The sequence below is a fragment of the Lepidochelys olivacea genome, assembly GCF_965140295.1.
Source record: "Lepidochelys olivacea isolate rLepOli2 genome assembly, chromosome: 6".
NCBI lineage: Eukaryota > Metazoa > Chordata > Testudines > Cheloniidae > Lepidochelys > Lepidochelys olivacea.
This window is the reverse complement of record NC_140416.1, coordinates 44,048,317-44,061,302: the sequence shown is the minus strand read 5'-3', so window position 1 is coordinate 44,061,302 and position 12,986 is coordinate 44,048,317. Positions and strand designations below refer to the sequence as shown.

Below are 12,986 nucleotides of genomic sequence, written 5' to 3'. Positions count from 1 at the left end.
CTACCACAATAGTAGTGGAATGAATTGCCTGTCTTACTGTTCCATGTAAGGGAATAAATATTACTACTGCTAAAAAGAACATATTGAAGATTGAAATTTTTGGGCTTGAAAGCAACATTTAATTTAAACCTTACTCTGGGAGATGCATGTTAACCGTGATAGGAAGCAGGCATCTCATAAAAAACAAATAAGAACATTGAACCCGGTTAAACAATGCCATAACCAAACAAGCCAGTAAAGTGTTGCTAAGATCCAGTGGGTCAAATGCAAATAATTTTATTTACTCCCTTTGCAAAGCCAGGAGGAAGTACGAGTTTATAATCAGTTCAGAATGGTAATATAAACTGAAGCCTCCTCTGGAGTGCTCTAGAGTGAATCCATTTTTTTTTCTATACCTTTACTATAAGGAGGAGGTTCACTATGACTGGAAGTGTAATCTGTACTCCTCAGTAAAGTAAAGCTTCACTTAAATAAGTGGGCTCCAGTGTATGCACACTTTTAATAATTCTATTACCTTAGGAGCCCGAGCCATGGACTAGGACCCTGTTGTGGAAGGAACGTACAAATACAGGACAAAGAGACAGTCCCTGCACCAAAGAGCTTACAAACTAAGACCTCAGCTACTAGTACATGTTTAACAAGGGGAAGTTTCTGTGGAGATGTGGAGGAGCTCTTGTCTCCTATTTCCACTGCCATTTTCCCTCTTGTTACTCATCAGTTTGAGCTTTGTATGCATGCCCGTGCTGTTCCCTGGACTGATGCAGACCCAGTTTCTGGCCTGTTGGAATTCCAGCTCTCTACTTATTCTCACCACTTTCCAAATAGTGTTTCTAATCGCCAAGGCTTTGCAGGTTACAGATGCTGTGTATGTTCAGTAGGAACTAATACTTTCTTTGTAGATAGCAGTTGCACCACCTGTGAATTAATAGATTAGCTGGATAGAGAACAGCTGAGCAAATTGTGAAGCCATAAAGTGATAAAAGGAAGCATTTTACTAGTCTTCAGAACAGCCACTATCTAATTTTGGCCATGTCTATATTTTTTCCCATCTGTACTGAAATTCATGCTTCTGTAGCTAAATTACTTTCAGCTCAACTGCAGCTTGTACCTTGCAAGCAATTTTTTCTTTCTCTTTGATTGACAGAGTTCTAAGCAGAGTCTGTGTTTTTGCAGAATGGGTTTGAATTTATTGGAAATCTGTCAGTGCTGTTTCCCACCTCTTCTTGGTAAATTAAACAATTTTCCTCCTTTCCCTATGGCTAAATCTCCTAATCCAAGTGGACTTTCTGCATATAGGGTTGTCACATCAGTCTTGGCTACCTTCTAACGTTATTCCCTGGGTGGGATTAATCTTTTCTAGAACACACACAGCACCACTAAAAGGAAAGTGGTAGCAGCTGGCTTTCTGGATAGGTTCTGAAGAGCGTCCACCCATGAAATGTTTGGTCTCCCAGACATATATTATATGCAGTTATATTGACCCTTTTTTTTTGGCAGGGTCCCCTTTTGTTTTCCTTAACAGCCTATCTCAGCCTCACCTTCTCTCCAGCTGAGAAGGGATGTAGCTGCCTTCAAAGACTCTTGGTGTCGGCCAGAGAAAGGTTCCTAAAAGTGATGTGAGCATCACTCTCCCATCCCAAGGAGCTGCATGTGTTGCCTCTGCAAGAGGCCCACCCTCTGTCAGCCCTAGAGTTCAGAACCAATCTGTGCACCTGAATTCTGGTCCATTGTGTAGTGCTACAAAGTGCTCTTGCTAAACCACCTGGCTAGCCTATTCTGATCATTGTAAATCTGTTCATTTTATTCTCATAGTGCTAGATGCTTTAGGGCATTGGGCAGAAAACTTCAATCAGTATTTTTTCTCCTTCCATTCTTTCTTGGCTTCAAACTTCTAGATTCCACATGTAGTAACTTTTTAACTCTTAACTGCTCAGTATAGTCCTGACATTTCATTGCTGATTGTCCCAGAAACTAACATTATTCCTATCCTATCTATTTACTTCCTTGTTTTCTGTGGATTTCCCTGTTGCCTTGCCACTGAGTCTTGCATACTTTTATGTCAAGAAAGAGAGTAGCTTGGGCAGCTTTTCAAAATTGGAAGTCAAGGCAGTAGGAGCAACAAACAGCAGCAGAAACGTCACTGCATGGAAATGTCCAATCAACAGATTGGGAGGGTTCTTTTTAAAACCCTGCCTTTCCCTGAAACCAGAACATCTGGCAATATTTGTTTAAAACTTAAAATATAAATAAAGAACCCTTCTTTTTTGTGTGCGGCCAAAATGAAAATGATTGGGTTACATGCTCGTGCTCTCATAACTCAGTATGTGTGTTTAAACTGACACACAACAGAGAAGGGGAGTTTGAACAGGAAGTAATTCAGACTGTACTCACTGGCAAAACAAAGTGAGGCTGAAGTACTCTCTGTGTACAAAGTCCAGTGGCAAACTGCCAGGTGAATTACCTCAGTCCATCTTTCGAGATAAGAGAACCAGAAGTGCTTCTAAAAGGCCTGTTTGAAATATTTTGCTTATTCTTAAAGGGCCATAACCTGCTCCCTATGCAGTTAATGGAAGTTTTTCTTTTACTTCAGGGAAACAGCATTGAGTCCAAAGTCTGTGGGTATAATTTTTGTTGTATCCTGTTTAGATGATACATTTTGCTTAGGCAAATTATAGACAATGTGAAAATATTGTCAAAATATAGAAGAGGTTTTTTTTTGTTTCTTGTTTGCTTTTCATTGTTTTAAGGGTATATTTTTGTGTGGGTTCTTATTTTCTGTGTTTCTAAGAAAATGTTAAAACCAGGTTTATCTTTTGATAAACTCAGCAGATGGGCATGCACTCACAAATATCAAATTATACATTATAGGTGGGGCTGATAGCACCTCTTATTATTAAGGTTGCCTGACATCTCCTATTATAAGGTCCTGTTTTCAGTTGCTTATCACTTGCTAAACTTTAACCATTTGGGCTGAATTTTTCCTTCCTGAGTGTCTGTCTGCTTCATGCTGAATTATTTTGAAATATTTTGCCAAAACAGTTCAACTATTTCTGAGAATGAGGTTAGGAAAAAGATTTATTGAAACAATGTTAAAAAATTCCGGCAACTTTTAGTGTCCCCATGCTGTGAAGCAGGAACTTGATATTTGGTAAGGTATGTTTTCTGCTGTTCCTGTGAAAACCTGCCCAAATTTGGTCAAGTTATAAGCCTTTAAAAATTGCTGTTTGCACATGCTCAGTGGAGACTTCTTAGATTTTAGCAGCTATATTTCCACAAGATTCTGTCTACATTTGGGCTAAGAAGGACTTTCCCTGCAATTGCAGCTTGGGTGAGGAGTGGCCCCGCTCCCACAGAGTCCCGTCCCTCACCCTGAACTCCTCATTTCTGGACCCATCCCAGAGCTACACCGTCAGGTCAGAGCCCACACCCCCTCCCAGGCCGTAATCCCCTGCCTCAGTCCGGAGCCCCCCTCCCACATTCTGAACCCCTCGGCCCTACCCCCAGCCTGGAGCCCCCTCCTGCACCCCAAACTCCTCATCCCAGCCCCATCCCAGAGCCTGCACCCCCAGCCAGAGCCCTCACCTCCCTGCACCCCAACCTCCTGCCCCAGCCCAGAGCCCCCTCCTGCACTCTGAACCCCTCATTAAAAACACATTAAGAGAGCAAAGTGGAGCACTCAAAAGTTAGGAAATAACTGTTTTAAAGTTGTCTGTGCAACCTTAATTCAGCCCCTTGTGCATATGCATTATGATACATAATCACATACTAGGTTTTTCCCACAGGACCCTTGTTCTGTGTGTGTGTGTGTGTGTGTGTGTGTTATAAAATATGCAAGATAGGACATGTGACAATTAGGAACTTAAATATTTACAAATTCAGTGCTAATTTCTTCAGATGTACTGTGTATACCAGGCCCTTATTGCCTTGTGAAAAGATCAGACTAGTAATTATCTAGTTTAAGAATAGCCACTAATATACGCACTAATTCTATTTCTTAATTCGAGTATATTAGATTTTCATAAGTGAAATAAATTAGACTGACATAATGAAAACAATGCAATTCTGTATGACTGTGGTTTCTCCCCATCATGCACATTGGGGACTAGAACATACAGCTAATCATTTGCTGCATGATGTTGCTACATTGCATTTGATTTTTGCGTCTTAATTTTGGCTTAAAGGAATTCTTTATTAAAATGCACCATCACGCAACATGTCTTTCATTTCTAATACATTCACTGCAATCACTGTAGGGGAGAAATAACTAATTTACTTTCTGGTTGATGCCCAATGTTAATCAACTGTGATACCAATTAGTTTTGCAGGGAGTCTGTCATATCCTAAAGGAATTAAATTCAGGCAGTATTATGAACAGCGTGAATGCTGAAATAAGCCATTCTACTGTAAAAAAAAAAAAAAAAAACTAAACTGGTAGTTGACAAGTGACTTTTAAAAAATTGCCTTACAGAAATCAGGAATGGGAATCTAAAGGCCATTCTAGGACTTTTCTTCAGCTTGTCTCGGTATAAGCAGCAGCAGCAGCAGCCACAGAAACAACATCCGCAGCACCATCCATCCCAGCAACCTCCAACAGTTTCCCAGCAAGCAGGGCCTCCATCCCCGTGTCCAGTCGGGGTGCAACAGCAACAGATGCCGGCTTCACCCCAAACACAGTGCCAACAGCCCCAGCAAGCTACACATCATCAATTAAAAGCACAACCAGAAATGCAGTCAAGGTGGGATGTTTTCTCCATTTTTTTTCTGTTTTAAGGCATTTCAGAAACTAAAACAGCCTCTATAGTAGTTTCTCCTTAGAACAGAAGGTATTTAGCATCTCAGCTTATCAGAAGATGAAAGCTGCATAGCAATCGATTTCACACCCCTTAAAGTCGAACTAGAAGTAATAGTGAAATTTTGTCTGTGTCAGCAATATTCATTTATACAGGTTTAAAATGCCTGCTACATGAGTAAGCAGGATTTAGTTGTTGTTCTTTTAAGTGTGGTGGCTTTATTTCCTTTGTTTTATGCTAGCAAAGCATTTAATTAGGTATACTTGTCAGGCAACACCACAGTCATTTACACAAAACCAAGGATGGTGGCCTAGAGGACACTATCAAGATTAAGTCTGGACTTTATATTAAACGGATCTTCACAGGGATTCCACTAAGCATGGTGATTTGTGTCTTATAATTTTTTTATTTTAAGATCCTTGCTGAAGCATTCAGGTGAAAAGGAAAGAAATCTCCATTGAGGAATACCTTCACCATTATTTTTGCTTCAAATCCAGCCTAAGTTTGTTGTCCAAAAGTCACTACCCGTCTGATAGCTCTTTCATGGCTTATATGAAATGAGTCTCACTCTGGTTGTCTTTAGACAAATGTCCACATTACAACTGGCACCTTTTTTGTTGGCAATCCCAGAAGAGAGACCAGGCGTTGAATGTACTGTGAGGATTGACCTATCTTCTGATACTCAGAGATGGTCCTTCCAAGTTAGATTTCATGCAGAATAGTGGAGACAGTGCCCATGCTGTACCTATTTGGTATACTTCTGTCTATTGGACTGCATACCCCTGTGAGGGCAATGGGACTCCAGACGGGAGTAAAGTGAGCAGGATTTAGCACCACTGAAGACATACTTGTACATCTCTTTTATCTCCTGTTCTAAATATATGGGCACTGATTTGTTTTCAGTGTAACACTGCAGATCAGTTTGTAATTTTAAATTGAGTGCTACAGCAAGGCTGGTTTCCAAATACCAAACATACCACCAGAGGTATAAATCCTTAAGATGAGTCTGGCCAAGTGGGACAATTGTCAAAGCTTGTTCCATTTTTGGCCTTTCAGCATAAACTGGCTTTCTTTTTATTCAACAAAGCAGGGATTTTTTTTCTGTAATTGAACATAGCCATTTTTCTTAACAGCCATATAAAATCGTCATAAGCTTCAGTGCAGAACAATTAGTGTAAAATGAAGTTGAGCAACAGGAACTTGTTTCAGTGATCCTTTCTCAACACTTGAACATTGGTCTGGTGCCTGCAAAGTAGTCTAGGAATTGAATTAAAATCAAAGTAATTTAAAAAAAATCAGCCAAAACCAAAACATCTAACTCGAGGATTTGTGTATTGGGAGAGTTGTGAATTAACTGTAGCATGCATTAATGTTACCAGTTCGTTCAGTTTCTTCAGAGCATTGTATAGAATAAAAAGTTCGAAAGAAATGAATAATGAAACTTGACTTTGCAGTAACATACAAACCAGATCATTCTAGGCTAGTGCTGCATCTCACTTCTGTATATGAATCTAACACGCATTATAGAAAATGAATCAAGTCTGAGGAGTTATGCTGGGGGAGAAGCTCTTTGTCATGTGAAACATATGGGAAAAACTCCCTTTTCTAAAGTCATTGGCTCAGCTCAGTAGCGTTTTGTGAATGTTTCTTCTTTGCTCACTCTTTTTCTTCCGCTTTTTCTTTCCTGTTGTACAGTGCATCACCCAGGGACTCATCTCAAAGCAAAATCATCCGATTCACTCTCGGTCAGAAAAAGACTTCTAGGTTAGCACTTCTTCCTCTTCTGTGAAGCATGGTTAACCCTCCTTGCAAGATTTCCAACTGCATGTTTAGGGTTCATCTTTAAATTATTTATCTGATGGTTTGTAGCCAAGCATTTAGAATAGCTAAAATATATGCAGGATTAGAGAGCATTACCTTGTGTACTCTCTAATACTGTGTATATTTGGTCAACTTTTCTTTTTTTAAGTAGGAGAGAGGGTAGAGTCACTCAGGTTCACAATCATGCTGGAAGGACGTAATGAGTGGAGTCCCGCAGGAATCAGTTCTGGGTCCGGTTCTATTCAATATCTTCATCAATGATTTAGATAATGGCATAAAGAGTACAGTTATAAAGTTTGCGAACGATACTGAGCTGGGAGGGGTTACAAATGATTTGGAGGACAGGATTAAAATTCAAAATGATCTGGACAAACTGGAGAAATGGTCTGAAGTAAATAGGATGAAATTCAATAAGGACAAATGCAAAGTACTCCACTTAGGAAGGAACAATCAGTTGCACACATACAAAATGGGAAATGACTGTCTAGGAAAGAGTGTTGCGAAGTCAACAGTGTAACGCTGTTGCAAAAAAAAGCAAGCATCATTCTGGGATGTATTAGCAGGAGTGTTGTTAACAAGACACGAGAAGTAATTCTTTTGCTCTACCCCATACTGATTAGGCCACAACTGGAGTATTGTGTCCAGTGCTGAGTGCCACGTTTCAGGAAGGATGTGGACAAATTGGAGAGAGTCTAGAGAAGAGCAACAAAAATGATTAAAGGTCTAGAAAACATGGCCTCTGAGGGAAGATTGAAAAAATTGGGTTTGTTCAGTCTGGAAAAGAGAAGACTGAGAGGAGACATAATAGTTTTCAAGTACGTAAAAGGTTGTTACAAGGAGGAAGGAGAAAAATTGTTTTTCTTAATCTCTGAGGTTAGGAGAAGAAGCAATGGGCTAAAATTGCAGCAAGGGAGGTTTAGGTTGGACATTAGGAGAAACTTCCTAACTGTCGGGGTGGTTAAGCTCTGGAATAAATTGCCTAGGGGGGTTGTGGAGTCTCCAACATTGGAGATTTTTAAGAGCAGGTTAGACAAACACTCTCAGGAATGGCCTAGATAATACTTAGTCCTGCCATGAGTGCAGAGGACTGGACTAGATGACCTTTTGAGGTCCCTTCCAGTCCTATGATTCTATGTTGGCAAGAAAATAATGGACCTTGGTCATTCTTCTGAGCTTTTCATTTTGAAAAGGGAAGGTTCACACAATTTCTGTACCAGTTATTCTTTTCATTTCTACACTGTTGAAATTACTAATGTCAGGGCTAGTTTTCTCTTAGGTAATAAAAGGTGGAACTTAGTCAAGTGTGTCAGATGAGACAAAACAACAGGGTAGATATGTATCTCATCACTGTTCCTGGACTCCCTAGTGCCCTGTAGCAGAGAACATCTAATCTCCCTGAAAATGAATAATAGGTATTTCTGTCCATTTTGTCCTTAATCACAGCTTGACTTGCATGCCAACCCCTATGAGCACCTCACAGCAGCACTTAAAAAGGCTGCTCTAATCGTTATTAATACCTTTGGTATTAATCATGGACTTTCTTGTGATTAATATTACTCTTGGTATTATTATGCTGTCATATGTACTTAATTAGGAATTCCACTGTAGTTCTGCATTAACTACTGTAGTGTATTTGATATTTTTACTCATTTTGTGCACTAACCAGTAAATTGTACCCCTTTCTATAATGTGGAAATGTAACCACATTACTCCTGTCCTATAATTTGGATTCACATCCCCCAAATCTTGTCTTTTATTTGGTGAAGGGAAGGTCTAGGCATCAGGAAGATGCTTTGCACTAGAACCCATATTCTGAATAATCTTTTAAGCCTTGTTGATTCTCTCTACTCTGTTTCCTTCCTAACACTACCTTGACACCTGAGACCCATCAGGTTCACGCTCAGGCATGGTTACAGTCTGAGTTAGTTCACATATTGCCTAGCTAAAGGTGTTGAAGAGCAATAACCAAGAGTGTTCTCTTAACTTTGTACCTAATCTCTGATAACAAGAAGCCAGGAGGTCCATCCTGAAACTAGATTTTTCCCTACAAAGGCTGTGGCTACAGAGCTTACAGCTGTAGTGTTGCCATAGCCAAAGTAGCTATATACACTTGCAAAGTGTCCTGGGGAAGTAAAAAGATATGTGCTTAAAACAAAACTAGTCTGATAAACACACATCAGGAATCTGATGGAAGGATAAGTGCTTTGACAATATATCTTCTTCGTAAGTGTTTTATTCTTAGTGTATTTTCTATTTTATACATATTTATATAACTAGCAATTACAATAATGACTGAATTGAAAACCTGTGCTCTCCTCTGCTGGTCAATGTGTCTGGGCTGCCCCCTTCAGCATACTGTGCTGTTGAGGTTCTGGAATGCTGGCTTTTCTGAGCAATGCATTTTGGTCCAAATCTTTACACCACTATTGAGGACCGTTTAGGAAGAATAATTCTTTTCTCATCCACCAATCCTACCAGGAAAAAAAAAAAAAAGAAAAGAGTAGGGAACGAATTCTAAAATAGTCCAGTAGCTCTATTATTAGAACATACTAGATAACAATGTGGAGTCTTTCTTTAGAACAGACTGTCAAGTGATGTAGCCTGAAGGCTCTCCCTGCCTGCAAAAGATTGGATTCAACACCTATTAAATAGTATGGGCTCTGCATGAGCTCTCTTGCCCTGCCAACTTCAAGGAAAACATCAAAAATGGGACCGAGAGCCCTAAGCATTCATGTTTCCCATCTTTTCTCCCCACCACCTCTTCATTTGTAGCCTTCTTTTCAATAGATAAAGTATTCCAGGGTGTTCTAAGTTTAATTTGTCTTTGATCAATGCCATATATAATTTTCTAGCATCCCCTAGTGTTGAAACTGGCTGAGGTTCTTCATAACCAGTTGAGAACTTAAGGCTGTTGTCTGGGATACAACAAAGTAAACCTCAAAACCCACAATGTTATGTGCCAGAGGCTGTGGTAATGTGAATTTATAAATACAATATTTTTGTTTTTAGTGGTGCCCATATATTTTGTCCTCCTCTGAGCTTTGGAAGCATGTGCATGCATCTGTTAACATTTATGATTTTCCCTTTTTTATTTTTTCATTTTCCCTTCACTAATCTCTGAAGAGTTGGTTGATTTGGAAAGCAGTTCTAAAGCCCCTCTCCCGACTTTCCAGCACTAATGGTGCTACAGATGTAACAATGATTTTGCACATTGCATCCCCCCATGGCAGTATTCCCTGAGTAAAGTTTTACTACACTCTGATAGTAAGGGCTTCAGGATTAGGCTCATTGGTGATACACTTCGTTTAGGTCACCATGATTTTATAGAAACATTTTTTTTACTTATGCTGAAAATAATAAAGGTTGAGAGTAGCTCATGTCTTTCAATGTTGCTACCATACATGATGTGAGCGGATTCTGGCTTTTAGCCTCAAAAATGAAGGTGTCACACTACTTTCCAAGGTACTCAAAAGTCTCAACAACTCTCTACAGGTATGTACTTTGAGGGCATTATTTCATATTTTGTTTTTCTTGTATTTCATTTATTTAGATTCATAAAAGTGTGCTATACATATATTAAGACTATGATTTTCAAGGGTGCCTCATCTGAAGGAATGAAAAGCCCTTATCTTGTTCAGATTCACTGGGAGTTGGTCATCTAACTCCATTGGGCTTTTTTTTAAAATACCAGCTACCCCAAAAAAATCACAAAATAGAAGAAATCATTCCCATCATCTACTCTAAAACCCCAATCTCCTCTCCCCAGAAAAAGCCTGATAAAGCAGATAAAGCTTGCAGCCTGGGCTCTGCTGGATCAAAAGGGAAATGTGTTCCAATGAGGACCCTTCGTTGACAAAACTTGACTATCAGCATCCTGTAGTTTAACCCGGGAGCTGTTCAGTTCCTCAAGCTCCTGAGTTGATCCCACTGCCGTGCTACTACATGGGGAGAGTGGTGGTCTCTGAGGCAGCCAGAACTCAAACCTTAGAAGGTTTTGTAGATTCAAAAATAAGCAATATTAACCTTCCAGTGAAAATCAGTTGGTAGCCAGATCAGTTCCCAGAGCACAAATGTAATGTGCTCCCTACAGAGAAATGCCAGTTGTTAAGCAACAGACACATTTTGTCCCATTGTCTGTTTTTGAATTGGATGTAGTCCGGTGTATAATGCATTTCAGCAATCGAGTTTAGGAACATAAGGCCAAATTTCTTACACCACTTTTACAGCAGCATAAATCCATTGAATTCACTGGAGTTGCTTCTTGTTTACACTGGCATAAGGGAGAGGAGAATGAGACCAAGGGCTATAGCACTGAAGAAAAATGATTGAGGACCTGATTCTGCCACCTTAACTTAGATTGCGTAGTACTGCTAGTAGTCCCATTGAAAGCAATCAGACTACTTGCCAAGTTCAGTACTAATCAACTTAAATAAGGATGGCAGAATTGGGTTCTGAATGTTTTAAATCTGAAAATCACATCTTAGAATAGTACAATATCCAGCTGAAGGAGTTTTCTTGATGTAAAGCGATTCAAACTACAACTGTAGTCACAGTTATGTATATTTTTATCCAGGATGTTTTGTGGTGGCTTGGTTAAATTCCTTACAAAACCCACAAAATTCTCTTGCCTTGCGCTCTTTGTTCTTGGATTACGCATGGTTTTCAGTTGTCTTTTCCTCTTCCAAATTGTCATGGTTTTTCTTATGAGTACTTTGTCCTGTTTTCTTATTTTTCTTAACAGACTTCCAGGTCCCACCACAAGGGTATCTGCTGCAGGCAGCGAAACCAAAACTCGTGGGTCTATCAGTGCCAACAACCGGCGCAGCCAGAGCTTTAACAACTACGACAAATCCAAACCTGTTAATCCACAACCACCTCCATCAAATAGCAATGAAAAAGGTAGGTGCCATGAATCTTTTGTACTTCCTCAGATCTGCTTTGCTTTGGTTTTGTTCAGTGGAAATGAAGTATGACTGGAGCTCCAGAAAAGGTGAAAACATTTCTTTGATATGTGGTCTGTTGTAAATATAGGGTCAGATCCTAGGGCCCTTGCATAGCTTTCACTCAGTCCTTCTGTAGCACACTTCCACTGAAACCTGCAACAGTCCCTCTAGTAAGGACTCCTTAACTGATCACTCTCGTTACAGTGTGCATGGTAACACCCATTGTTTCATGTTCTCTGCGTATGTAAAATCGTCCTACTGTATTTTCCACTGCGTGCATCCGATGAAGTGGGCTGTAGCACACGAAAGCTTATGCTCAAATAAATTTGTTAGTCTCTAAGGTGCCACAAGTCCTCCTTTTTTTTTTTTTGCAGCTACAGACTAACACAGCTGCTACTCTGAAACCTGTTAATAAAAACTGTGTCTGAGATCCTTTTCCCACTAAAGTTGGTAGTGTCTTCTGCTGTCAACTTCAGTGGAAATAGATAGTCATTGGGATGTGGCTGGTAGTTATTTAACAAAAAGAGATGACCAAAAAAAATGTGCCAGAAGGAAATACACTTGAATGATTAAGTGGCAATCTCATGTATGCACAGGCATTTTTAAAGCCAGACTAGGGAAAACCTGAGTAAGAGTCAGAGTAGGTACCTGCGTTTGAGACCTTCCCTCCCCAAAATCTATTTGTTTTTCCTTTTAAAACAGTCCCACTGCTAGAGATGTGCCTCTCTCTTTCCTAGGGCCCTCTATGGTTCCATGCTTGCAAACTTGTCTTCAGGCCTGAGATAAAACCAATTAAAGTCAATGGGAATCTTTATATTGACTTCAGTGAGCTCTGGATCAGGCCCTCTTCAGTGCATGCTGCATAGATGAGGATTTCTGTTAGCAGTTTTTTTTTTTACTTTGCTGTACATCTTCATTGTTCCTAGCCTCCTACAGTGCTTTGTTATCTTTTTTTTTCTGGATAAATTATCTTTCAAAATAATTCCAGTCACCACTCCTTTATTTTTCTTGTTGACAGGCATCCCTAAGCTATCACAACACATAACAAGCACTCATGCTTGATATCCCATTGTATTACCTTCTGAGCTTGTTGTATACATAATAGAGAAAAAACAGACTTCAAACTCATTTTTTCAGCCAAAATGCAAGGAGGCTCTCTCAGTGGTGTTAAACTTAAACTTGATAACATAACAGTTTAGTTGTAAATATGACCGTAGTGATTCACACCAGGCATTATGTTTCAGCATGAATTTAAATATATTCCTCATACTGAGGAACTGTAAATAAGTGTGCCTTTTAGTTAACGACTGTATGATTCAACTGTTGCTTTATAGATTAATACTGCAGTTTTAGGTAGTGTGACAGGGTAAGGCCAGATGGCAACAGGGAGAGTGATAGAAGGCAGATATATTAGCCCCAGGTTAAGTAGGTC

The 12,986-nt window shown here is 39.7% G+C and overlaps 1 protein-coding gene across 1 annotated transcript in view; it reads left to right on the top strand.

Moving 5' to 3' along the window:
• The window catches only part of NAV2 (neuron navigator 2), a 671,297-nt gene that overhangs the window by 476,526 nt on the left and 181,785 nt on the right, over positions 1-12,986 (top strand). The window contains exons 5-6 of the mRNA XM_084631659.1: positions 4,469-4,736; positions 11,353-11,510. Of these exons, the coding sequence (XP_084487785.1) occupies positions 4,469-4,736; positions 11,353-11,510 (426 nt within the window). The remainder of the gene's footprint in view (positions 1-4,468; positions 4,737-11,352; positions 11,511-12,986) is intronic.